General features: G+C 42.4%; 2 protein-coding genes across 2 annotated transcripts in view; both read left to right on the forward strand.

Annotated features, from left to right (window-relative positions):
* The window catches only part of gpc3 (glypican 3), a 186,325-nt gene extending 174,522 nt beyond the window's left edge, over window positions 1-11,803 (forward strand). The window contains exon 8 of the mRNA XM_012866796.3: window positions 10,919-11,803. Coding sequence (XP_012722250.2) covers window positions 10,919-11,094 — 176 coding nt within the window. The 3' untranslated portion in view covers window positions 11,095-11,803. The remainder of the gene's footprint in view (window positions 1-10,918) is intronic.
* Window positions 11,804-26,762: 14,959 nt separating this feature from the next.
* gpc4 (glypican 4) overlaps window positions 26,763-27,982 on the forward strand; it is a 44,256-nt gene continuing 43,036 nt past the window's right edge. Inside the window, exon 1 of the mRNA XM_012866834.3 lies at window positions 26,763-27,525. Coding sequence (XP_012722288.2) covers window positions 27,366-27,525 — 160 coding nt within the window. The 5' untranslated portion in view covers window positions 26,763-27,365. The remainder of the gene's footprint in view (window positions 27,526-27,982) is intronic.

The raw sequence follows: 27,982 nt of genomic DNA on the forward strand, positions 1-27,982 counted from the left end.
AAGATAAAGAGAGAATCCGAAGAATGTCTCTGGTGCTGATAAGAGCCGTCATTGTCCAGAGTGTTTTGACACCGGGACAGTGCTCCCTGCCAACCTCTGACCCTCCGTGGAGCCCTAACCTCTGCGCTGGTTCACAGCCCGCCTCCAAAGAGCGCCGCGGCTCTCCGCCCCGAGCAAGCTGCTTCCCCTCGTCGCAGAATCAGCTCTTTGTACTGTTTGATTTGTTATGGTTTTTTTAGTTCGCTCACCCGCGCACACTTTTTTTCCACCATAACAGCAACGCTACTGTGAGGAATTTGCTGTGAGAATTTATGTGTCTGTTCTGAGTGTCTCCGTTGCTTCGGGCCTGTTCGCCCATTCGTGGCGGTGCGAGCCGTTAGCTGTGAGTCGAGACTAAAAATAAACGGAAGTCAATTTAATTTGGACAGTGCAGGAGGAGGTCAGTGAGTGCAGCATGCTGCTCATCCCCTCACCGATGCAATATAAAGTAATGGATTTTGACTTTCCTCCGCTCCACAAGCCACAAAGAGTCTCTGTGGAGGGTTGTAATTCCACTCGTATCAGGGCTAACCGATCCCATAGATCTGGGTTTGGAGTTAATGTTTTGTAGTTTTTTTTCTAAACTTGCCTTGTCTTCTGATTCCACTTACCGTGCCTCGCTACAGTGTCCTCGCCCCTTTGACTTCTCCAGCTATTGTCATGTTATAGGGATCTTTATGGGATGGACGGACAGGAAGAGCTTCATAACAGGGAAGTGGGAATAATGCATGTCAAAAAATAAGATTTAAATAGGATATACATGCAGTTTTGCTAAGCCCTTTTTACTCTGATACCTCCTACTAAAAATAATAAAATGACCTTCGGAAGTTGCATTACTGGTAATAAGTGTGGTTTAATCTCACTATAAATCCAGCTGTTCTGTCAAGGCCTCAGGGGTCTGTTAACAAAGATTAAAGAACAAACAGCATCAAGTAAAACAAGGAATACAGAAAACTGGTCAGTGAGAAAATTGTGGCAGCGTTGACTGACAGAGCACTGAAAATAGGAAGTGTATGCACAACTACAAACCTACCAAGACCATGGCCGTAAAGCCAAACGGGCAGCAAAGGCGACTGTGTAATTAAGGAGGCAGCCAAGAGGCTCATGGATCCTGTGAAAGGAGCTTCATGGATCCTCAGGGGGAGGATCCAGGAAGAATCATGGCTAGGAGAAAGCTGCTGTTAAAAGAACATGTGAATTAATCCAGTATCCAGTGTTCTTCAAGCCATGTAGTGGACACAGCAAACGTCAAATGTTTTGGTCTAAATCTATAAAACAGCAAACATCACCCCGGATCTGCTATGCAAACTGTGAAGCATGGTGGTGGGAACGTCATGCTGTGGGGATGTTGTTTTATTTTTAGCAGGGTCGAGAAATTGATGAAGGGAAATACAGGACTGTCTTTGCATGTAGCTGGTGGTAAATGCTTTTTGAGGCTGCTAAACAGCCGTGAAGGAGGAGTTTCTGCTTTTAGTGTTGGGATCTAAGCACGATTACCTGTTAAAATGGCCTAAATTTAACTGAGAATCTGCAGCAAAAGGTGAAAATTGCTGTTCAGAGACGTTCTTCAGAAAATCTGACTGAACTTGCGCTGTTTTGCCAAAATGACAAAAAGCAACAATAACGACAAAAAAAACCAGAAGGGTCAAAGATTTCTGTCTGTAAAAGTAAAAAAGCAGGTGAAGACATTCCCCAAACCTAAACAACTATGTATCACTTTCCTTTCACTTCTGCTGTTGGTCTCCCGCGTGTGGAGTTTTTTGTGGGGATAAGGTCACAAAGCGTGAAAACATTTCAGACCTCTGAATACTTTTGCACCGCACTGTACTTCTCCACTCCAGTTTAAAAGGCAGCCAGATATTATTATCTGTTTACGTCCGCGGCCGTCTGTGCCATGACGTCTCTCCCCGCGTCTCGCATTCTGGCCCTGTGTGGGTGTGTCCCTCCGCCTGGAATAACAGTGAGTGCTGGGGAAGCTCGGAGGAAAGCTCGGGGAGCGGGGCTGTTTTAAAGGCCAGGGGCAGGGCCTCCTGCGGCCGTCTCGTTTGTCTTGGCTCCACATTCCCAGCCTCTCCGTGCGCCGCTGCGGTCGGCCTGTTGGTGTGGGGGCAGACTGTCATCTCCCCCGCCAGACAAAGGCAGCTCGCTCCACTCCCGTCAATGAGCAGTGTCTCTGGACAGTTTACACAAAGTGACCAACCGGTCAATAATTATCACCCAGCTTCTTATCAGTCCTCCTCTAGGAAGCCCAACTCCGCTGATGCGGTCACTCGTGTCATGTTTTCACAGACGTTGGCGGCTCCGGGCCAGGAGCTGCACGCAGACCCTCATTTTCCGACGTGCCGAGTCTGAAATCCATTCAAACATTCGCTCCACGGAGATGATACAAAGTGATAAAATATTTGCTTTACCTCAGGAACCATAATGTAAGCTGTCGAGCCTTGAAGGCCTAAATCAAATTTGACTAGCTTAGGTGTGTTATGTGCACAAATGGTCTGCCAATGCAGCGGCAATCTAAACCATCTCTCCTGTTTCATAAGAAGCACCTGTGTTTTGGAGACTTAACATTCCACATACTTATCTGACCCTAAAAAGGACTTGGTGTGCAGCACACATGTGCTGAATAGACCGTCCTGCACCACGAAGCTGCCTTCTCTCCAGAGGGGCCGGCAGCAATGTGTCGACCAGCTACTGATCTGCGTCTACTCTGCAGAGTAAATTCAGTCAAACGAGAGCAGCGTGTTTTCCAGACTGTGTCGGATCAATCCTGAAACATGTAATCTTCACCTGTAGCGATCCTTCTCCGCATAGTTTGCTTGTTGTGACAACTGCACACTGTAAACCGCAGGCCTTAGGCACGGGCTGAAAACAAAACTCCAGACTGGCTCCCCCTCCCTCTGCTCCTCAGTCCTCCTCTGAGCAGACAGACAGAAAGGCCACATGAACGCACATGGGACTTGCACTCCAGCCTCTGTTTGACCTGTCATGGTGATCCAAACAAACATCCGCCTTAAAAAAAAAAACCACAGTGTCTGCATGCATTTTGTTCTCTGCGGGAATTGGTCACTAAAGAAAACCTAAATTTAAAGCTAGAAAGAGGCTGTGGCCGTTGACTTGGACGTGACTACCAGGCCCGCTCATTCATGGTGCTTCCAGTCAATGGTTGGACTGTTTACCCTTCGCCTTGGTTTTAACTAACGCCAGGGGAAACCTAGCAGAGACACTCTTGCTCTTGGTGTTCCTTTGCAGTGTGAGGGTCTGAAAACGGATGATCTGAATGGATGTGCCATAAGAGGGCCACATTCATCTGAAAACCTCAAAGGTCCATAGATGGCTCACGTTAATCACTCATAGGACTTCACAACCACACACATCAATGTGTTTCAATGTAACTTTATCAAATAGACCAACATTAAAAAGATGATACACAGTGTTCAAATATTTTCACACACAACAATCTGAAAAGTGTGGCCTGCAGCCATGTTAACTCGATTCCCCCCAAATAAAATCCCACTGTAATTGGACTGAATTTATCTAGCGCTTTTTAAGTCATACTGACCAGTCAAAGTGCTTTATATTATAGTCCCGTTCACTCAGTCGCACTCAAATGAGCATACATTCATATGCCGATATACAATTTGGGATTGAGTGCCTTGCTGAGGGGCACATCAACGTGTGACAGGAGGAAACCGGAATCAAACTGAATTGGAAGATGACTACTATCCACACTGAACCACAGCCAAACATATTCCCTTCAGAAGTCAACTACTTAGTAAATAAAGTTCACGTGTGAATAATCAGTATAGATCCAGTTGTTCTGTTAAAGCCTCAGAAGCAGCCAAGTGGCCCATAGTTACTCTGGAGGAGTTGCAGATAGCCACTACTTAGGTGGGAGCATCTGCCTCTGGAACAAGTATTAGGTGTGCAATTTGTAAATCTGGCTTTTATGTAAAAGTTTCAAAAAGAAAGCCATGTTGGAAAGAAATCCATACGGAGTCCTGTTTCAAGAATGCTATCAAGGGGAAGCACGGCAAAGATGTGAAAGAAAATGCCGTTCAAATGAGGCCAAACTGAACTTTTTGGCCCTAAATGCAAAACTCTACAGCAAACCAACACTGCACAACACTGCTAGCTTCACCTTCCTGTGGGACAACCAACATCCAGAGCTAAAGTGTTCAGATCAAAACAGATTCATGTGTTAGAATGAATCTGCTTTGATCTGAACACAAACAGATTAATTCTAACACATGAATCAAAGTCAAAGTCCAGATTATGATCCAATTGAGAATTGGTGCCAAAACTTGAAATCTTTTGAAAAGCCAAAGAGGTAGCGACATGCGCCAAGAGACACACAGCTGTTATTACTACTAAAGGTGGTTCTACAAAGTATTGACTCAGAAGGGCTGAAAGCACCTACAAGCCACACTTTTCAGATTTTGATTTATAAAAAACAAACTGTGAAAAGCTGTATCGTTCTCCTTCCCCGTCATCGTTACGCACTGCGTTGTGTTGATCCACCTGGCTCTTCGTTGGTCTCGTTCTTTCTTAAAATGCCACAAAAAGGAAAAAGTGAGGAACGTGAATGTGGATGACTTCTGTCTGCGTTCTCCGCTAATTCCCTCCCACCCCGTCTGCATTTAGGTCTAAAAACACAGCCACAGGTGTTCATCACTAATTATACCAGGATATTATTAGTCCCAGCCTGGCGTAGGACTGTCCGGGGATCTAGGTTTGCATAGTGCTCGGTCCCAGTCGGGTTGTTTTTAAATTCTGCTGAACAAGGCCCCTCTGTGGTGCCGCTAACGTCGCTGTGTTTAAACTAGAAAGAAAGACTCTCTCACTCCCTGGGATCTTTTGCTTTCTTTCTTAGAAACTGAGGCTTTCTTCGACTGCGGTAAAGCAGCAACAATGTCCTTCCACTTTGCCTCTCTCTTTTTCACTGAGATGCGTGCATCCACCCCACTCAATCACCCGCACACAAATGCACAAATGCAGACGCCCCCACTCCCCCCCCCCAACCCCACCCACCCACCCCTTATCCACACTGTGTATAAAAGCTGTATCGAATTGCACCTTGAGCTTAATTGGCTCAGCGGTACAGTGTGCTGTTGTCGAAAGTGACAAATCGGCCTTTCAGAGCCCCAGAGAATGTCTGCCCACCGCCATGTCAGAGGACACAGCGGGGACGGAAAAAGTTAATTGTCCTCCGGCTGCAGTTCAAAAGATGTCGTAACTGCAGAGAAATTTTGGGGGAGATGCAGTTTGGAGCTTTGGAGGTTTATTTATTTGCCTCGTTCCTCCATTTAAGTTGGTGCCTGGCAGTGTGAAGGCCCCAGGGCAATGGACGCGTAAAAGAAAGGCCCCCATTCTCCGCCTCTCTACTCCAGCAGGGCCCGGCAAAGCTTTTCGACAGGCTCCTAGCTGCTCCCTTTTATCGCGCAGCGGCTCGGATCAGACGGTTCTCACTGAGCCGCTGCCATGAGGGGCATCTCTAAGGATGAACACAAACATTTACAGAGTCCTACTTCTTCAACGTTTTTACACCTTGGCACATATTGTTTTATTGTGTTTTTATGTGGCAAACCAACACAAAGTAGTGCAGAATTGGGAAGAATCTGTCAACATGACAGCTAGTAGTCTTGCACTTCACCATAAGAAGTCCAATTTGCAGTTTGCTACAACACATTGATGGGACACAGAAACCATGGGGGTGAAGGTGCTCATCATATGAAGATGGATAAAGCCGAATGCCGGACAATCGTGGGAAAAAAAACCTGCTAGGGACTGTAAAACACTTGAGATCAGTGGGACAACATAAAGGGAAAGCCACAACCGGTTGGCTTTAGATTAAAGCATATGCATGTGTTAGAATGGCCTAGTCAAAGTCTGGACCTGAGATTCCATGGCAGGAATCTCTGCAGAACTATGCACTTCTTTGTGTTTGTCAAATCAAATCTCAATAATACTAATTTAAATTAGTTGCTGTAAGCTAACAAAAGGTGGAAAAGTTCAAGAGGTATGACTAACGTTGTAAGGCAGTGAATATGCTGAGCAAACAGGTCTGTGAGGAGGTAAATATTTCAAACATCCACCAGCGTGTACGTGTGTTTCCTCTGCATCTGGCAGGACGGGAGACGACTCGGCTCATTCTTGGCGTTCCTAACTATAGTGCAGCTTTATTACTGATATCCTCCTGGTCTATCTCATAGTTCAGTCTTTTCATTTCAGTCTCCCAACGCTATCAGCCAGACAAAAGCAGCACAGAGCCTGTCTCACACTCATGGGGAGGGGAGTGGGGGGACCTGCCCAACGTCGGCGTGGATGCAAAACAGGCCCACAGTAAGGAAGAAGAGACTAACAGGTGCTTTTCTGCTTTACAGAACAATTGGGGAAGGCAAACGCAGAGTTAAGGGTTTACCTTTTCAGTTGTATTTCATAATATTAAACAAATCTTCCCTCCCTGCCTCCTGTTCTCTGTAACTGTCAAAGGGGGACATTACACAGGTTTAGCTTTCCCCAAACTACCTGATGTCAAGGGCTTGTTTAAGGTATTTAACACCATCCGCAATTCATAATAGCAATAAAACTGCTATGCAAGTAAAAATTTAAGTTTTTCTTTGTTTTCTACCAGCCTAGATTATACTCGACATTCCTACTGATTCTGCTTGGGCATTAATTAGATTTATTTTGTTTTTCTGAACAAAGCCTACCGTAAAAACATGTAGTTCCTATTATTAAAAAATGTAAAAAATAAAAAATGAAAATCACCCTGAGATGAAGAAAGAAAGAAAAAAAGTGTGTGAGTGTAGTTAAATCTTTTTTTCCTTTGGGCACACTGGAATGAGGTTGTTGTTGTTGTTTTTTACATCTCTAAAGCCAATAATCGGTAAAACTAACCGGAGGTGCGTCATTAAAATGTCAAGGTCACAAAACCAGCATGATTTCTATTTGTTGATTTCACTAGCCAGTTTAGATGGTGCAGTAAAGGTAAAAAAAACAAAAACAAAAAAACTGTCTTCTAGTTTGTTGGTGTTATGTATCAGGACAGAAGAAAATAGTGTGCCCATTACCAGGTTTAAATATTATTCTTAATAATCTTAATAGTTACTTTTACAAGCTATAGCTCAAGGTGGACAAACCCGTACAACAGATTTCAAGTTGTATTTACTTTACAAACAGAAACAACACCAAACATTTAGAAGCCATATTTGGCAAAACTAAGTGCATCCATGCTGCTTCCATAGGTGCTGTAAAATGAAATTAGCTGCCAGGTGCTGCTAATAAAATGCATTTAATTAACCGATGGCCAGCGGGATTGACCTGCTGTATAAAAGCAGGCGTTTGGGCAGTCTGCTGCTCTGGACCAATCAGGTGTGTGTTTTCACAATGCCAGCATGGAAACCAACAGCAATGAGTTGTAATAGTTGTTACCCATCAATCTTGGAAGGGCTTTAAGACCAATCGGTTACAATTGGATGTCTGCCACTTTGTGGTGTGAAAAGATTTTCATGAGGGGCAGTCCTAACATGTTCACCCAAACGTCTAAAACCCAGGAGCTCCATCTAAGAACCAACAGACCTCGCTTAGCACGTTTATAGTTCACGACGATACGGTTGGACAAGAACAAGTTCGATAGCCGTTTGAGAGCAGTTCGGTTTAGAAAGTTGCATTTACCGGAACAAGACCTCTGGAACAATGTTCTCCTGTCAGATGAGACCAAAGCAGATGTACGGTGCTGTGTTCAACTAAACAAGCAGACGTAGCATGTCATCACAAGCACCTTATCCCAACTCTCAGTCATGACAGAGGTGATGATTTGTGCTTGTTCTACAGGTGCAGAGCTTCTGCATTTCACAGTCAGCAGGCCTTCTCAGGAACCTCTCTGAATAACAAGGTTCTCCTGAGCTGAAATGTGAGGCTTGGTCCAAATTGGGTCAAGCAATGAGGCAATGTTATGTAGAAGAGTGAGCAAAGATTCGGCCACATCAACATGAGATATGAAGCTGAAGGCGCAAGTTCAATCGAAGAGACTCATCTCCTGCCTCCATTCAATCAGAGTCCGATACGCCTCTGATGTGAGCCAATCAGCTACGAACCGCACCTCCATGAAGCCAATCAGCATCCCACGCTCATCTTGAAAGCAACTTCAAATCCACGTCTCAGCCTGCTAACCAGCAAGCGCAAACGGATTGCATGTCGGATTTCGAATCAGATGTCCGATTCAACCCACCCCCAACCCCTTCTCCACCATCATAGCTGAGTTCATCTAGCTTCCAAGACGTTCCTCCATCCTCAACCCATCAGAGTGTTTTCTCCCTTCAGTCTTCAGCACTCCATATCGCCTGTTATTGGTCCGGCAGAAGACCACCATGTTGGGCCCGGTTCTGCCAGAGGTTTCTTCCCAAAGGGGAGTTTTTCCTCTCCACAGTCGCTTCAAGCTTGCTCATCATGGACAGTTCATGCAAACCTGTGTTTATCAAGTTGGACATCTATCTTAAACAGATCACCATATGGACTGAACAAACTTCTTCTATCTCCACTCCACCACCAGTTTCAGACCTGGGGGAACATCCCTGTTCTCATACATCTACTTATGCATATTAAAGTATAATTCAGCATTAATGTTCCTGCCGAGGTCTGAGCGCCAAAGACTTAAAATATTGTATCAATAAAATCCTTCTAATTGCCATTTCTTTCTCTGTGAGGTTTTCAGATTGAAACAGGAGAAGTTATGGAGAAATGATCACTTCATGTTATTGGTGCTGAAGGTGGTTCTACACTGCAAAAAGGTAACTCAAAGCAAGTAAAATTTTCTTGACATGAGTATATTTTTCCTTCATTTGAGCAGCTAAATAAGACTATTTGCCAATGGAATGAGTATTTTCAAACCAAAAATAAGATAATTTGATATACTGCACTTGAAATAAGATGATGGAGATGAATTGTTATTATTTTAAGTGCAAAAATCTTATTCCATTGGCAAATAGTCTTATTTAGTTGCTCAAATCAAGGAAAAATACACAAATTTCAAGAAAATTTTACTTACTTTGAGTTCCCTTTTTGCATTGTACAAGCTACCGATTCTTCAGACATAGTTTTTCTATACATTATAGCACATAGCTGACCTCGCTGTTTTACCCCCAACTCGCTAATAAGTCTCAACTAAGATAAAGTAGGCTAAGCTTTCTAAGCTCACACTATTAACACACAACATACATATAAAATCAAATATTTAGACTATAAGTATATGAAGACACAAACAGTTTTTGACTCTTCTTGACAGCCTAAATCAAACTGAAAATCCCACCAAACGTTTCCTGGTTGGCTGGCAGTGGTGACGCATGGTGGCACAGGGCTAGAGCATGTGACCCAAAGGAAAGCACAGATGATGATGTCATGAGGTTGTAAGCTTCTGATAGGTTAACACACAACATTAGAGTTAAACGGTGGCAAACCCATGGATGTATTTTATGGCAACACCTGAAACATTCTGCTTTTTTGTGTGATATATTAGGAAAATAATAAAAGCAAGTCTGCGTTATCCTTGGGCAGATTTTCCAAATGTTAGAAAGTGCCATGTTTATCTGTTCAAACAGTTTCATGCTAGTTTAACAACAACACCGTTCAGAAAAAAAGACAAGCTCTTTTTTTTGGAATCAAATGTGTGAATCAACCCCAGAGCCAAAGCAAAAGGTCTTTTTAAGAAGCTGATAACTGAGTGTCACTATCCACAGCCACGAGTCCTGTACTGGCATGGGCTTAAAGGCCACTCAGCGAGGAAGAAGCCAATACTCTTAAAGCAGCATAAAAACAGATTACACATTGGAAACACACAGGCTTTCATTTATGGAAACGTCCTGTGGAAATGTGGGAAAACTAACAAACTTGAAGGAAGTTTAAAACGAATCATCTAAGAACATCTCTCTCTCTCTCCCATTATTTTACTATTTAATAAAAAGAAATAATTTTGGTAAGGTAAAAAAATTAAGCTTCGATTAATGTCAGTAAGAAGAAATGAAGTATATGCAAAAGAGTGCATGTAAAGATCTGGTTTTAACTGTGTTTCTGTCACAAAGCCTTCACTTGGGTAAACGAGGATAAAGCAGCACCTAGCTTGACAGACCAGCTAGGTACAGCTGTCCCGAAATATTTATATTCATAGTGTTGGTACTGTTGCTGCTCTGTGGAAGACACTGAAACATGCTGTTTTATGGCCCTCCGTTTTTAAACAAAGATCTGAGGAAACGCAGGGTCTGTAGCTATCGTAAAAATACCAAGTCAGCTATTTCTGAATACCACAAATCATTCTGGCAGAGATCTCGGGGGGAAAAAAATACACATTATCTATACTTGAGAATGTTAAAGTGAGACTTTTCTGATTTCATCCCTGTTTCACAAATTAGTTGTTTTAGTGAAGAGCATCTGTCACGTTGTAAGGGATCGTTTCCCACATGTTCCAGTCAGATTTTAGCAGACACAGATGGCACGCATCAGATTTTGGATGTTTCAGAGTCTGAGACATGACTTCATGCAGCCTCTGTGGGTTTTTTTTTTATTTTTATTTTCTGTTTTTCAGCAGATGCCCGTGCAAATCCCCGTTTTCAGCAGTCGCTCCGGCTAAACCGAGTGTGTGCGGTTCAACGTGTGTCCGCAACAATAACACGCAACATCTGGTTATGTGAGGTGCTCCGGTTTCTCCCGATGTAGCGTTGTTTTTACAGCTGCGGAAGATATCATGCGCCAGCGAGGCAGACATGTGTTTTTCTGTTTTTTCGTCCGCGTGTTTGTTCTAAACTTCTCCGTCCCTTCCCATCCCCTGCTTCCTTCATATTTCTCATTCTTTTACCTCGCCTCATTATCTCCTCTGTCTCCCTCTCAGACCTCGCTGATAACCTGGCGATGGACGACTTCACCTTCCAGGAGCAGCTGCTGACCCCTCGGCTGGCCACCGGCGGGATGGGAGGGGTCCCCTCACCTGCCGCCCCGCTGCGGAGGACCAGCCTGGTTCCTGCCCTGGCAGCGACGCTCGCTTTCCTCCTGCTTTGGCACCACTGACAGGGTTACCGTTCCCTGTTTTAACCCTAAATCCCTCCATACACACGTTTGGACTTCTGGGTCCCGGTATAAAGTTCGGTGGCCCACCAATGGACCCGAAAAACCCCAAGCTTCCTCTTAATCTGTCGATACTGAAACTTGTTTTTGCTTTGTTCGAATTTAGTGGATGTTCCGAACAAACTTGTGAAAGCACACCGTCTTGTAAATAATTTGGACTCTCTCTCTCTCTCCTCACGTCCTCATACACTGACTTTCTCTCCGTGGTAACAAAGCACGGGAGACGGTAATTATTTATTAAACTATGGACATGTAAATAAGGCCTTAAAACACACCAGGCCCTTTTTGAAGTGCAGCCGCTCTCAGTCTGTACGGACCTGTAGCCCAGCTGGAAGGAGTGAACGTCATCAGCTGCTGCCATTCTCCTTCATGACCGTGAGTGATCTCCTGCCAGCACTGGACCTGAAAGCTCATATGGGATCACCTATTTAAAGGGATAGTTCAGAATTTTTTTAATGAGGTTCTGGGAAAAGATTATACGCAGAGAATATCAAATCTGTATAGATTCGAATTTGTTGATTAAGGCAGAAACAAACAGTCTGAAAGGGACCGAGACCAACATGCACTTCTCCTACGCCAGTCGAAAGAACTTCATGACTTTTTAGAAGAACTTCCGGATAGAAAAAAAAAGGTTGTGTAGAGATAAATAGAATAGTGTTCCTTTAAATTATACTTTGTTCACTTTCTGCTGTTGAAAGGGCCCAAACACCGGTAGGAGACAGGCCGAAATATAAATAAGATAAACTTGACCACGCTGCTTCAGAACTTGGATCCAGTTGGACTCTGAATCTGTCTTTACCGTTGAACTGAACTGACTGCAGCTTTCCATAGATAAATTGGATCTGTCGATTTTGGTAAAGTGCCTTGAGGTTACATGTGTTGTGAATCAGAGCTATAGTAACAAACTGGATTAAACTGAATTAAATGTGCAGGATTTTAATATGACCTAAACAGTGTAGTTACAAGAACATGGAAGGACCACGGCAGGAACAACTGGCAGACATGGAGATCATGTCGACTAAAACAGGAAGCAGAATCACCAAGAGGAGTGATTGCTGGGAGCCGACTTAACTACATTCATTGCCTCGGTAGGGGAGGGCATGACTAAAGAAGCTGAGTGAAAATGACTAATTGATATGAATGAATTCGCTGGGGAAACACTCGGACTAGGGGAGCTAATTAGGCCCTGGAAAACACATTAAACATGATCTAAAACCATCAAAATGCTAAAATCTAAGAATAAGCAGAAACACAAGAATAACACAGGGGGGTAAAACCAGAATGACTCACGAAACTCAACCCCCATGGATAGTTACTCTTGATGAAAAAGCTGGTCCCGTTCTCAGGATATGTTTCCTTCAGGAAGACCATTGGTCAATATCAACTCTTATCTCTATATCCTGTCTTAACTTTGGTGTAAACGACTCCCCCAATGTAAAGATTCATATAACTGAATAGAATAAAACAAAAACTCGAAGAAAAAAATCGAAGCTGTTTTTAAGCATCTCCTTCAATCTTGGCCCCTCTCTGATAAACCGTTACCTTCAGCCTGTGGGACGTGGTGATCTGGATTCACGGGAAATGAAACTGCTAAAAGCGTTGCCTTCTGCGAGTAATATATTAACTATTTATTACCTTTAAACAGAAGCTCACTTCAGAAAACCCTGAACTATCCCTTTAAAAATACACTGTTCTTTCAGAAGCTGTGCTTTAAATCTCTCTTTCTAACTCTGATTGTTCCTGTCTGGGTGTCTCTGTAATAACTACATGAATGCGGATTTTTCTCCCTCTTACGACCAGTGACTGCTTTGTTTCGTCCAGCTGGTAGCTTTGAGTATGTGAATGCGGCCTGACAACTGTACAGATGTATGTGTTCCTGTGTTGGTGCCATGTTTATAAGGAAGTGTTGATTTGCCATCTCTTAGTTTGTGAACTGAACTGCTGGCTGGCTGGAGTGTGACGCTTTGCGGAAACTTTTGTGCTTATTTATTAGCCCTGTGCATAAAGCAAGCAGTAAAATGAAATACACATATGCATAAAAGAGGCAGCTTAATAGTATGTTTGTGTGCATCTAGCTAGCTGATTTTCTAATTCTGGCTTTTGCATTTAATCACTTGGTCCCTTGGGTTTTTAGTTACAAATCAGGAGTCCCAATTCATTATTTAGTTTGTTTAATTTAGCTCATAAAATGAGGACCAGCTCCCATGTTATTTGTACTGGAGGACGTGCGATGGACGTGCAGAAAGACGGCAATAAAAAACTGAAGGCTTTCAGCTGCTGACTCCACAGCTGACTGTGCAAAGCTGCAGGTTTAACTCCTCGTGTCAAGAGAAAGGGATTTTGAACCGCTGTGTGTCTACATGCAGCTCCAAGCTGAGCAGTAGTAATAATAAACTAAGGACATTTCACTGTTTGGAGGTTTTTGTAATTTTTACATATTACAAAGCACTTTTTTTTATTTACAAAGCAAAAAAACCTGTAAAGATTATTTCTTAGCTTCAAGGGAAATCTGAATTATGTACCAACAGGTAGTACAGTTTTTTTAACAGGTAAAGAAATTAATAATCTATTTATTAAATGTATTTATTCAGCTCAGTTTATTTATATGGCACCAATTTACAACAAACGAGACAAACTGATCAATTTCCAGAAATGCTACTAAAAGATATTGATGGAACCTTTTTAATAAGCTTTTAATTTCAAGTCAGTTAAACTTGTGTAACATTAATTTGGCCGGTTCAGTAGTAGAGCTGTTGTTAATCAGTGTCGGCTCTTCTGGTGTTAATTAACGCCAGAGGCACCAAAGGGGCAACAATGAGACGACCCCAATAACAGGAGTGGGTTTGCAGGTGGAGGCCACAGGCATTTTTCATTCCTTATTTATTTAAAAGTTTAGCATTTGACCAGGGTTGGGATCACTACTGGTAGGATGAGGTGATACCTGGAGCCTACACAGGTTACACAGGTGGTCTAACTCCCCCAGGATGGCACCTCAACACCTGTCATTACCAGGAGGTTTGCTGTGTCTCCCAGCACGGTCTCAGGAGGATGGAGGAGATTCCTGGAGACAGACGGTTACTCTAGGAGAGCTGGACAGGGCTGGAGGTCCTTAACCCGTCATCAGGACCGGTGTCTGCTCCTTTGGAAGGAGAATCAGGAGGAGTTCTTCCAGAGCCCTACAAAATCACCTCCAGCAGGCCACTGGCATGAATGTCCCTGACCAAACCATTAGAAACAGACTTCATGAAAAAAAAGTGCCTTTGGAAACCCAGCAGTCTCTAACTGCAGCAATCTGGCCTCCTCAAATACCACTTGTCGACAGTTGCAGAGTTGATTGCATTGTGTCGCTGACTTCGCAGCAATCCCTCATACCAAACATGCATGAAGCACCAGTGGGGAGGAAAACTCGCCTTTAACAGGAAAAGACCTCCGGCACAATCAGAACCAGTGTGAACAACCATCTGCCAAGACTGCCTTGGGGTTGGAGAAGACGGAGCAGACGCAGAAACAACACAGAAGTACTTCCCATGTTAAAGAAGAAGTAATGAGTTAACGGCAGCTTGTGCTCCTTTTGCCGCCTGATCGAGGAAAGGAACACAGCCGAGCAGATAAGGTCTGAGCCAGTTATAAAATCTAAAGGATAAAAACAGTCCACAGAGTTGGTTACCAAAATAACTCCATCAATAGCTACATCTAGGAGAGAAACGGGGCTAAATACTGAAAGACAGGGCCAAGTGGGTCATCTATAGAAGGAGAACACGAAGCCACTGGCAGGAACAGCTCAGCTGATGTTCCTCTTCCAGGACGATATCACAGCCAAACAGAACCCCAGGCCAGATGTAGCTGCTATGATGGGGAAAAAACAGCCTAAGCATAACTATAGAGGTAGCGCAGAATAACCCAAGACAATCTGACTATGAGCTTTATCAAGAAGGAGAAAGTAGACGGGGTGTCTGCCTCACGGACTAAAACTGGGAGCTGGTTCCACAGGAGAGGAGCCTGATAACTAAAATATCTGCCTGTTTATTGTTTAATTAAAGTTTTTTTTAAGCTTCCTGTGGGTATTTTTACAAACTTTTCAACCTGATGACATTGTGCTGTACTTCATGCCTTCCCACGGGTACTTTCTGTGCTGGAAACCACGGTCACAATAACATCATTTTTAAGCTTTTCTCTGTGTCTGTCTCACTTTGTTCGGACTCATTTAAGCACACGCGGAGTCTTTCGGGGTTTTTCATCTTAAACTCTGTTGACCACGTGCACAGAGATAAAAATGGCAGTTTTTAAACATTAGGCAGAAGTCGGGTCAGGGCCTCTGCACTATAGTGAATGTATTTAATAGAGGTACAGATCATGTGATCTATTTCCCCTTTTTGGTACTTTGTTTTTGTTCTCACCCACATTTGGGTCATTTCCTATCTGCATTAATAACGTGTGACTTAAAAGTTGTTTTTGTTTTTTTAATCAGCTCATAGTTGACTCTCAGAAAATGTGACTCCATGATAATGTCTCACATGTTGCTCATATCTCCGTTGTTCTGCTCTCTGGGGTCACAATTTGTTGTATTATAAGACAATTAACTGGTGGAAACCTGGATCTGACGCAAAGTCTTTAGAAAATCATAAACAATTACACAACCATCATAGTTCCTTTCCTATGACTCTTCCAGTAGTCACAGAGACAGAGTTGGCAGGTCCACAGATTATTAAGTTAATCATTACTAAAGTGACCACTAACAATGGGAAATAAAAAAAAATACCTATGTAAAATGGAAAATAAAAATAGCCAGGGAGCCATATGAAATGTATAAGTTGTTTTTATCTTTAAATAAAAATACATAAATTTATAAAACAGGGGCAAATGTTTATCACAAAATTTTCCGCATAACAAAACATATTAACAGCAATATAGCAGATTTAACTACATGGATGAATATATACACAGATTTTGAATTTTACCAAAGGAAAGTACACCTGTCTTCCTATCTATTTCATACATGTATATGGGCGTAATCCACCTCATTCGGTTGTCTGTTCGTTCAGTGGCTTTAGCTCCTGTCTGTCATCTGTCTGTTCCTGTTCTCCGTGTTTCTGTGGTGCTTTCTCCCTGGTTCCTACGTTTCCCCGTAGTTCTCATCATTAAACACAACTCTTATCACCGCGACTTTGTCTGGTTGTCCCTGCCACACTTTGGGTTTGCATCAACATCCCTCTGTCACAGTAAGTAACACCAAAACAACGCTTCCTCCTGCTGCTGATGACTGCTCCTCACTATGCTGCTAGATGACACGGGAAAACACCCGTATCCTGACTGATACCTCTGCACACCGATTTGAAGCTTTGGGACCTTTGTGCCAACTATCGCTGTACCTGATGGATAAAAAAAAAAAAAAAAAAATCCTTTTAGAACAACGGAGTTGATAAGATTAGAACACTGAAAGCTGAAATTACATCAGAAAGTGTTAAAGACTATTATGGCTTTTTATTTTTTAGATTTTCTACTCTAAGAAATCTGTTTGTTATTCACGTGTATAGAATAATTGTTACATTATATGTAGAAAAGGGTTTGAAAAGACTTAACAAAAGTCGTTTTTTTAGCACTAGCTCCCACCTCAACCCTGCACAGTATGAGGAAGAGGAGTGGAAGGATTTTCATTTTTCTTTCCCTTTTCTTGTTTTGATTTGCCAATTCTGTCACCCCATGAATAATGCTTCAATCCGTAAAAGCGCTGGTTATTGATATAAGCTAAAGCGTTTACCTTCTGACTGCTCCACAGTGGAGAAGAAAAAAACTAAACTCTGTAGCCTCAGATTTTAAGGTCTGTCAGAATTCACAGCCAGCCCAACCCATCATTACATTAGGGTGGGGTCAGGTGTGGTCTGTTGTACTTATGACCACACTGAACTGTGATGTGTGATTTTACGGTGCCTCTCCGCAGCTGCTGCTGCTGCTGCTGCTGTACGGCAGCACAGGCGTCTGAGTCAGAAGAAAGAAAGAAAAATAAAAAAAAAAGTGCTGCCTCGTACTCTTGAGTGCTTGTTGACCTTTCTCCAGAACATGTGAGGTCATGTTGACGTGCTCCCGCTGCAGCAGCACAGCCATTAATGTCAGAAACCCACTCTGTGTCATCTCGCACGTCCAGAGTGTTTTGGTGTCGTCGTGCAGCGCCACAGACGGGATGCTTCCTCGTGGACTTTAGGCTGCTTTGGACAATCAGGAGGCGATTCAACGACAGCTGCCAGTTTTTACACCACCAGCTCCCGCAGAGGACAGATAGAGATGACGCTACAGCAAACTTTTCTTTTCACTGCAAAACTGTGACCTCGGCTGAAATCAAGAGCCACGTTTTGAAGTCTGAGGCGTTATTGACGCTGCCTTTGGGAAACCAGTTGATACTTTTTCTTCCATTTTGTGCCTCTTCGTCCCTCTGAGAGTGTGAAGCTTTAGCAGATGTCTTTGCAAGCGTATTCCAACCATTTCAATTTTTTGTCTTTTAAATTTTGTCATATTACAACCATAAACCTCGGTGTATTTTATAGGGATTTCCCGTGACAGATCAAAGTTACGATACACAATTTAAAAAAATATTTAGCAAAAATAAAAATCTGAAAAGTGTGGCATGTTTTTATATTCAGCCCCTCTCAATAAAACGTTCGTAGGACCAACTTTTGCAAAGATTTTGCCAAATGTCTCCACCGACATAGCACTTCCAGGGGATAAATTCATTTCCCATTCTTCTTTGCAGAATAGCTCAAGCTCGGTCAGATTAAACCAGCAAATATTTGTTTTTAAGTCTTGCAACTCATTCTCAAATGGTTCAGGTGTGGAATTTGACCCGATTGCTCTAACACCTGAATGTCCTTTGACCTAAACCATTTACCTGTAGCTTATGACTGCATTATTCTTAGGGTTATTGTCCCTCGGAGACCATTGTGTTTCATGGTGAGTTGAGGGTGATCCGCAGTTTTACTTTGCCACAGAGGCCCGATGGTTCGGTTTTGGTGTGATCCCATCGGAAAACACCTTCACATGCTTCCTGTTTCCCTTACATGGTGTGTGGCAGGCTGCAAACAGGGCTTCCTAAGAGTTTTAGCAGTGGCTTTCTTATTGCAGTTTTGAACAATGCACAAATAAGAGTTTTCCTGTTAGCAGATTCTCCCATCTGAACTGCAGACATCGGCAGCTCCTCTAGAGTAAAAACTGAGTCCAAAATTATTCATACCCCGCGCAAATATAAGTTTTAAGGAATCTTTTAATTTTTCCAACATGTCTCTTTTGACTGAAAAGCAACATCATAGTTATTGAGCGGCTCAGCCAACGAACCGACTAGAACCTGTGGAGGGAAGATCAGAAGGATTATTAGGGGAGATTAGGGAGCTGGTCACCAAATATAGATCAACAAAATACCAGAAGAAACATGAAAAGAAATTGGAGAAGGGCACAAATGATGTTCAACTTTCCAATTTAGAAACTATATGAGTACACATTTCCCAGTCATAATATAATAATAGTCATATTATATAGTTTTATTATTTTCTGAGACATACCTGTCTCCTTTGTAGTCAAGAACAAACGTCTCAGCTAAACAAAAATAAGTGTTAATCTGACAAGGGTATGAATAAACTGGGGTTTTGACTGTACCTGTGGCTGTATGCCAGATTAATGCTGCACTTCTCCAGCAACTTCAGTTTTGTTGGACGGCCATGTGTTGGTAGGTTAGCACACTGCAAAAAGGGAACTGAAGGTAAGTAAAATTTTCTTGAAATTTGTGTATTTTTCCTTGATTTGAGCAGCTAAATAAGATTATTTGCCAATGGAATAATATTTTTTGCACTTAAAATAAGAACAATTAATCTCCATCATCTTATTTCAAGTGCAGGATATCTAAATATCCATTCCATTGGCAAATAGTCTTATTTAGCTGCTCAAATCAAGGAGAAATACATTATTTCAAGAAAAATGTACTTACTTTTATTTCCATTTTTGCAGTGCAGTTGTGCCAAACTTTTACTGTTGAAGCTTTCTGTTGTGTTCCTTGGTCTGCATACTGTGTGATCTTCTGGGTTTGCTAGTTTCTATGCAGATGTAGTTCATAAATGTACCTGAATACAAATCTAACCCAGACTTTTAAGTTTTTTATTTATAGTGTATTTATCCTTGATTTGAGCAGCAGGTTTAAATGATTTGCCAATGGAATAAGATTTTTGCACTTAAAATAGGAGCAACTCATCTCCATCATGTTATTTCAAGTGTAGTTTATCTAATTATCTTATCTTAGGTTTAAAATCACTCATTCCATTGGCACATCATCCTATTTACCTACTCAAATTAAGGACAAATACACTAATTTGAAGAAATGTTGACTTATTTTTAATTCAGTTTTTGCAGTGAGGCAACTGGAACAAGAAGCTCCAGCCCCACCACCCCTCACCATCATCTGCAGGGCTCTTTTGTTCGTCATGCCGCCGCCTGAGAACCATACTGAGATGCTGTACGACGACCGTTTCTGAAGCGCAGCTCTGGGGATCGCCGTGAAGATGCTGGCAGGGAGGGATGCTTGTTTCAGTTTCCTTCAGTCTCTGCTGCACCAGGAGCGCTTTGCATCCCAACAACTTTGCTGAAGTTAATGACTGTGTAGGCAGATTGTGGAGTAAACTATTTTGAGTTAAAATAATTTAATAAACATTGAAAAAAGATAAGTAAGAAATCACAATGCAACTCTCTAAACACTGTGGGAGGCAACAGATTTGACAATGTGTAAAGGAATGTGAAAACTGAAAATTGATGGCGCGAGGAAGACGATGCTTTTCGCCCTGATCCGCTTCAAAGCCTTCCGTGAATTGTGAAATTTATGTTTCGCCAGACATGGAGTTCTCCGAATCCTCAAAGCCATGTGTGAATCGTGTATTTCTGTGTGTTGTTGTTTTTTTTCTTCTTCTTTTATTTAAATTCCTCCAGACAAGAAGATCTTCATTAATTAATTAAATGAGCCTAATTAGTTTCACCTCCACCAGGTAACAGACGCTCATTCGCACCCAAACAATGAAATAAGGTTCATTAGTCCTAATTGTTTGTGTTCTGTCAGTGTTTCAAAGCCTGCCTCCTCTCCTAACAAGGTCAGCTCCACACGTCTGCCTCTCCAGAAACTCCCCGTACCCCGTCCCTCTGGTGCCACGATTCACACCCACACACCTTCTTCCCAGCGGATCCAGATAAAAACGCCATCCTCATCCAGCTGTGCTTTTCACTCCTGAGCTGGATCGCAGCTTTTAGGATGGTAAGAGAGGCTGATCATGAGGGGAAGAGCAAACGGAGGCTGCGGGGAGAGCAGCAGTCAGCCCGGGATGGGGGGTTGCTCTCTGAATGCTAATGCCAGGCTTGAGAATAGCCATTGAAATGCAGGGTCCACGTGTTTTCTTAGGGTAATATTCAAGCCATGTTGGAACGGCCACCTTTCAGGGCGAAAGGTCAGCCTCATGTTATTCAGCGGGAGAACAGCAGGCCACGGGGAATCGTTGCATTTTCTCTGTGGCTCACTACTGTAGCGCTGATAAGGTAATGCATATTAATACATCAATCACAGTCTCCTAATCTATGACAAAAATCAGTCTGGTTTTCTTTTCTCCCGCCCAACTGATCTCTATAACAAACTCAGAGACGCAAGAGGATTTCTATATGTTTGCCAAAATTCAGATTTATTTCAAATGGACACTAAAATCATTAAACCTCAGTTGAAGTGGAAATATTAGAATAAAAACCCACTGGATCTGCTAATTAATACAATCAAATATTAAGTGTATGAGTAATTGAAGGTCCGATATATTAATAATTGAATGAAATAAAAAGAAACAAAACAAAGTTATTACCACTATTAAGGATTTACTAGTCCCAGGAGTTAAAAGAAAGGGGCTTAAAAGCCTAATTTTGGGTTTGAGTTGTAACCTGCATTTATGACGTTAGTATTCAGCATGTGAAGTCTGTATCAGCTTTCAATTTAGCCACATTTGCCTCACTCTTCTTTTTGTTTCCCCACCACTTTTAGCGAGCTTAAGGCTTTTGGTCACTTAAATCTGGGGCATCAAGTTGAGTCAGAGTTCACCCCACTGGCCAAACCCATGCATTTTATGGTGAGCATGGATGCATGTTACTTCAAATATAATTACCGATCAAATATTGCATGGAAGCATTGTTCTGCAATTTTAACATTGCACACAGTGCTGCTGCGTTGACGACTGCCATTCGGTGTGTTGTTCCGCTCTTGTTCTAGGAGCTAAAGTTGATCTGAGAAGGGGAAGTTCTGGAGCAAAAGAAAGAACCAACTTTGATCTGTCGGTCTCCAACACGAAACTCAGCAGATGTATAAATAAAAAGGAGCGAAACAGCTTTGGCTCAGATACGACGGTTTTCCTTTCTTCGAACCACTTACGTTTCTGCTCTGAGTTTCTGTTATTTGTGTCGCTTTGAGCTGATCGGATAGTCGACTTTTTTGCTACATCAGGAGTTTTTTCTGCCTGGAGGTCAAGAAACTACTGCCTTTCACTTTTAGCTCAATTCTTGGACGTCTTAATGGTTCCAAACCTTGGACTTTGGACCAGGTTTGGTTGGATGTCAAGGAAAAACATTATTAAAGAAAGACTCTCCTTTAAGAATGTTGCAGGAAGATAGCAAAGCACACACTGCAAACATTTTTTTTTTTTTTATTGCATTCTGAATTTGCATCATGTGACTTGTCTGGGTTAGCCTTATTTCTGGGTTTGCTGGTTCTGGGCTGTTCACACAGTTGGCCGTGGACTTTCAACAACCTGAGAGGTACGTCATGTTACACAGTGATGAAGAAAAAATAGACCTTTATTTCAACTCAGGGAGGCCAATAATTTCCACAGTCACTCCAGAAAAAAATATCTGTCTCACGTTTAGAGTTTTAAACATACAATCATTGTATTGAGCAAAAAGACATGCTCACTTTCATGTTTGAATACAATGATCAATCCAAATTATGCAATAATGCAAGGCCAAATTAGTTAAATCAGGTCATTCATATTCAGAGGAGTTTGTTAGTTTAATAATGTCTCTTTGAATTTTTGAGACATTAAAATTGTTCAAAAAGTCGAGATTCTGGGAGGCCATTCTCAGAATAAGAGCTTGTTGGGGCTAAATCTAAGTCCTACTAGAACCTTTTGAGGGGACTTGGAGGAGAGCAGTTCTTGTGAAAGCTGAACTACACCACTTCTGGATGGGTTTTTCTGAAAAATTACACAGTTACCCACAGTTATTTAGACCTCTAATCCCTTCGAGTGTTAGAAAGGTCATCAAACACTGCATAGAAATCAAGATAACTTAGGAATCCAGAGGCTTAAATGCCCGTGGCCTCTTCAGTCCGCTCCTATTTTTTTTTTTTAACCAAGCTGGATGTTGAAATTCCTCAGGCGCAGGGGGAAAAAAGCATGAGACATGTCGTGTCATTCAGAGCTTATTCATGTCTAATTACCATGGCACTAAACCATTTTCTTAGCCTTTGTTGGCCTGTTGAGAGGATGGCCGGGCCCACGCTCTCCCATGCTCACAGCTCCAGCATCCTCCTCCTGCTCCTCCTCAGCAGCAGCAGCAGCAGTCACACAGAATGAATGGAGCCGCCTCAGGAATGCGGACACAAAGGGAGGAATGTCATTCTGCCGAGTGCCGCTACTCCCCCAAACCAAACGGACATGTGCGCGCACACAGAAGCACCCCACAAGTCCAGGCATGTTTAAATCACAGGGGGTAAAAAGTCGTATTATGATTTTTTTCCCCCCACCTTCATTATAATATCATACAAACATCAACTTGATGCCATAAAATTCTGTACTTTTATACTTTTTTTCCCCTCATTATCATATTTTATGCAGATGATACCTTAGTATTAGTATTAGTTTCTCATCATAAAAGATGCTACAACCCATCAAGCTTTGAATAGCAGGTTGTGGTTTCATTCTTCACATTTTAAAAGATACATTTAGCTGTATCTGAAAAAGAAAAAACGTGTGAAAAGTAGGGCAAAGGTCCCAGTCAGAAAGCAGCATTAGACACAGCAAAGTGCTCCTAAATAGCAAAAGGAGTGTTTCCATCATCTTTTTTTGTGGCACTAAAAAAGAAAAGAGAACCAAAAAGGGAAGCAACTTGTGATAAATATACATTTAACCATTTTTTGTTTTGTCTTAACAAGCATCACCAGATGTGATCTCTATGCAATTGCACATTTAGGCCACAGTTTTCTGATTTTCAAAAACAGTGATGCGCTGCATGCCACACTGCAAAAATGGATCTAAAAATAAGTAAAATGTTCTTAAATAAGTGTATTTGTCCTTGATTTGAGCAGGTAAATAAGATTATCTGCCAATGGAATGAGAATTTTAACCCCTAAAATAAGACAATTAGACATCCTGCACTTGAAATAAGATGATGGAGATGAGTTGTTCCTATTTTAAGCGCAAAAATCTTATTCCATTGGCAAATCATCTTATTTATCTGCTCAAATCAAGGACAAATACACTCATTTTAAGAACATTTTACTTATTTTTAGTTCCGTTTTTGCAGTGCAGGCAGCTGCACAGCAGAAACACAGCTCCTTCACTGCTAACAGCACGCAGGCCACTCTCTGTTTGTGTAAGAAACAGGCCTGTTTTTTTTTTTTACCCCATTGTCATGAAAACACATGTCAGGATTTGATCCATGATCCGCACAGTGTCTAGCAAAAAAAAAAAAAAAAAGCCCCCCTTTGAGTGCTGTGCATTTTACCACAAAACAATCAAACTTCAGTAAGTTTTGGTTTTGCTGTTTGGTGACATGCGTAGTTATGAAGTGGGAGGAAAATGATACAACATTTCACAATTATCAGAACATCTTGGTGTTTCATTTTCACCCCCCCCCCCCCCCCCCACAACCCCCCCTAACAATCCCCACCCTTCAGCTGCAAGTCCTCTGATTCTCTACCAGCTTCGGCCATCTAGAGACCGAATTATTTGCCCATCCTTTGCAAAGTAGATCAAGCTCGGTCAGATCAAAGGTACAGTGTCTGTAAACACCAATTTTTAACTCTTGATGCTGATTCTTAGTTGGATTTGGGTCTTTACTTTGACTAGGCCATTCTAACACATGACTATGCTTCGCCCTAAACTATTTTACAGTAACTCTGGCTGCATGTGTGCGGGTCTTGTAATTCTGAACGTCTTTTACGGCCTCAGGTTTTCCTCCAGCTTTGTTCTGTATTGAGCTCCATCCATCTTCACATAAAGTCTGACCGGCTTCCCTGTCCATGCTAAAGAAAGCTATCTCCACAGATTGATGCTACCCCCACCATGTTTACAGTGGGATGATGATGTGTTCAGTCAGTTCTGGTCCGACAGGAGCACCTTCTGTCACATGCTGGCAGTCTTCCATGTACGCTTCTGACAATGTGGTGACGGGACTTTTTACGGTTTTCTTCCAACAGTGGTTTGCCGTCTTGTAGCTCCTTCAAAAAGGTCAGATTTATAGAGTGTGTGTCGTGTCAGCAGATTCTCACAGCTGAGCCATGGATCTCTGCAGCTCCTCCAGAGTAACAGTGCCTCTTGGCTTTAAACCTCTCCATATCCTTCTCCCTGGCCTGTCTGCTGTCGTCCTGCTTTCCCAGTGTTCCTCTAACAAACCCCTGAGGCCCTCAAAGACCGGCTGCATTTATTTTGAAATTGAATTGCACATATATTGACTCTTTTTTTAAGTGATTAGGCTAAAACATTTGGTTGCACTGGATTTGTTTCGGGGGTATCAGGGTAAAGCGCGCAGACTACAAACGCGCATGTGCAGATTGTTACAAATAATAAATAAAAGCACTCGTCTTTTTCCTAACACTTCACAGTCTGCTCTGGTATGTTTGTGTTGGTCTGTGTTATAAAATGACCAAAAAGGGCTTGCATACTTTTGCAAGGCACCGTAAAGAATCAAATATGTAGCAGCAGTAACATCCTCATGTGACTCCCCATCGTGCGATACAAATTTATAAAACTATTTAGGAAAATTGGAAATTTTAAATCGTCTTTGTCTTGGCGGTTGTACTGAAACAGCAATTTCCCTCTGGTATTATTTAACTATGTCTGATTCTGATTCTGAACTCCACTCTCATTGGTTGTGCTACCTTAAATTCCACCTTCTCTCTTCCTGATTGGCTGTTTCTATTGCGTGTGTGTGCGCGCATGTGAGTACGTCTTTGGAGCGCGAGATTTAAGTTTTGATTCATACTGGGATACTGCCATTACCACAATTATTTCTAGACTACGAAACTGGTCCCAGTTAAGAAACGAAATATTATCTGCACTAAAATAGGTGAAAGCTGCTGAGTAAGAGTTAGGAACAGGTCTAGGGAGCAGCGTGTGTTTGAGGAGGAGACAGAGTGCAGGTGGAGGTGCTTACTGCCCGATCGGATAGTCTGAGCATAATCGCCAAAAAAAATTACTGCTTCTGATCGAAGGAATGTTGTTCGTGTAATGGCAAAAACAAAGCCTTTCTTAGCAATGGAAAATGAACTGCCAGCAGATTCAAAGGGCAGAGAATTCCCACAGTATGTAATATATTCTACCTCCTGCAATGGAAGGGAAAAATTGTTAGGGACTGGCTAATATACAGCAGGTCAAAAAAGGCCATATTCTGGCTGCAGTGCTGGGTCCCAAAAAGACTGTGTTGTCCTGGGCCCTAGCAAAGCTGTCAGCTGGCCGGCCCGCAGGTGTATCTATCAGCAGGTTCACCACTTCCTGTAGATTAACTAAGCCTGGTTTATCACTTAACCATGTTCTTAGTATACACCCCCTGGTCTAAATCTTGCCTGCACTTGGTTGTGTACAATTTAAAAGTATATAGCACTGACCTTATTTGAAGAAGGAAAACTGAAAGCTTACAAAAAGGTTGTATTTTCTGTCTAAACTTGGTCTAAATTTCTCCAACACTTGGTTGTGTATATTATTTCAAGTGAATTTGACTTTCAAAGTTTACCAAAATATAAAAGATGTCATTCAAATTGCATTTGCTTTGTTTTACTGTTTACTTATACTTTTCATTACATTACTTGAGTACATCTATTTTTGCAGTAATTTTCATACTTAAGTACAAGACATCTCAGATACTTTAAGACTTTAACTCAAGTAACATTTCAGTCAGTGACTTGGACTTTTACCAAAGTCATATTTTGGAGAGGTACCTATACTTTTACTTGACTCTGAGATTTCAGTACTTTATACAACACTGCTAGTGAGGTGTTGGTTTCTTTACATTTCATTATTTTTGCCCATAATTTTGCCATTTTTAATACTTTTACAGTATCTTCACCTTCAGATGTTGACTCTTTACCATCTCTGCTGCTGAAACAAGTGAATTATGTGTGATAATAAAGCATTTTTCTTTAGGTGTAGGACCTGGCTCCTCCCTCTGCTCCAGTCCTGGTTTTCAGCACCGGCGATGCCTCCTGTCTAGACGGTGCAGCAGGCAGGAGGTCCGGCGCTGCTAGTCCCCACTCCACGCTCCGTCCCTGGTGTTCCTGAACTCCGGCTCTTTGTCCCCGGAACTCGCTCTCGCTCCTGGCTGGCTGTCCACCGGGGCTTTTTTTTTTTTTTTTTTTGCTCGCATCTGGATCCCAGTACGAGTCGCAAACAGCACAGCGTCCTGTGCCGCAGAAACCACGGCGTCTTTAAATTTGGTCCAGAAAGCAAGAAAAAGCACCCCCCCCCCTCTAAAGAAAGAAAGAAAGAAAGAAGGAGAAGACAGAAGAAAGCCAGCTCTCCTCTCTGCGGTCCTCCCGTGGTTTCGTGCGTCCGTCGGAGCCGTGAAGCGGGCTGTGTGAGACCGTGATTGTTGCCTCAACTTGGAGAGAAAGTTTTGGTTGTTTTCGCACCGCAGCTTTACTTTTTCTTTTTTTTATTATTATTATTTCCCTGCCGGGTCCGGGGCTCGGTGTTTAACTCGTACTTGTTGCTTTGAGGCGGGTCGGGGAGGTTTTCGGTGCCTGGCTCCGGAGCTGGTCTCGGAGCTGCTGTGAATGAAGACATTCTCCATGAGGAAACTTTCTACCGAGGAGGCGCACTAACTTCTCCTCAGCGGACGCGCACCTGGCTGGCCGTATAGCTACCTATTCACAATCAACTTTTCTTTTTGTTGTTACAACCCTTTTTACCTACTTTTTTTAAAACTTTTTTTAAAAATAACGAGCCAAAATGAAGACGCTGCTGTCGCTGCTGTGTGCAGTCTGCACGCTGGCCGTGCTGGCCGTGTCGGGGAGCGCGGAGCCCAAGTTGAAAAGCTGTAACGAGGTCCGGGCTGCCTTCAGCTCCAAGGGCTTCAACGTGAACGACGTCCCCAACAAAGGAACCAACGGTGAGTCTTTACTCCTCTGCTCCGCTTTTAGCCCCGCAGGGTCCCCCAAAAAACAGAGAGAAAAGGGGGGAGGAAGGGACTATTTCCCCTGTGCTCCTGTTTTACACTTTAAGCCAAGCGAGCTTCGCCTACATAACTCTGTTTAACGTGGTTTATGTTGTTGCCTGGAAACAACATAAACCACGCGCAGTGATTTCGTTTTGCTGTTGTTGTCGTTCCTCGTGCTAAACTCACAATAACGCGTTAAATGTGTCTTCTGGGAAAAGAGTAAAACAGTCCCTGCTAACTTCAGCTGGTACATTAAAGCTACCTGCCAGACTAATGGAAAGTTAACCAAAGTCACCGTGGATGCAGTCCGTCACGTGTACATCACGTGTTTTTGGTATTTTTGTTGTTGTTGATGTTATATTGTTAATAGTTTGAAAACAAAATCGGATAAAAAGCTACCATCCCAAAA

Source organism: Fundulus heteroclitus, chromosome 23, assembly GCF_011125445.2.
Source record: "Fundulus heteroclitus isolate FHET01 chromosome 23, MU-UCD_Fhet_4.1, whole genome shotgun sequence".
NCBI classification, from domain to species: Eukaryota; Metazoa; Chordata; class Actinopteri; order Cyprinodontiformes; family Fundulidae; genus Fundulus; species Fundulus heteroclitus.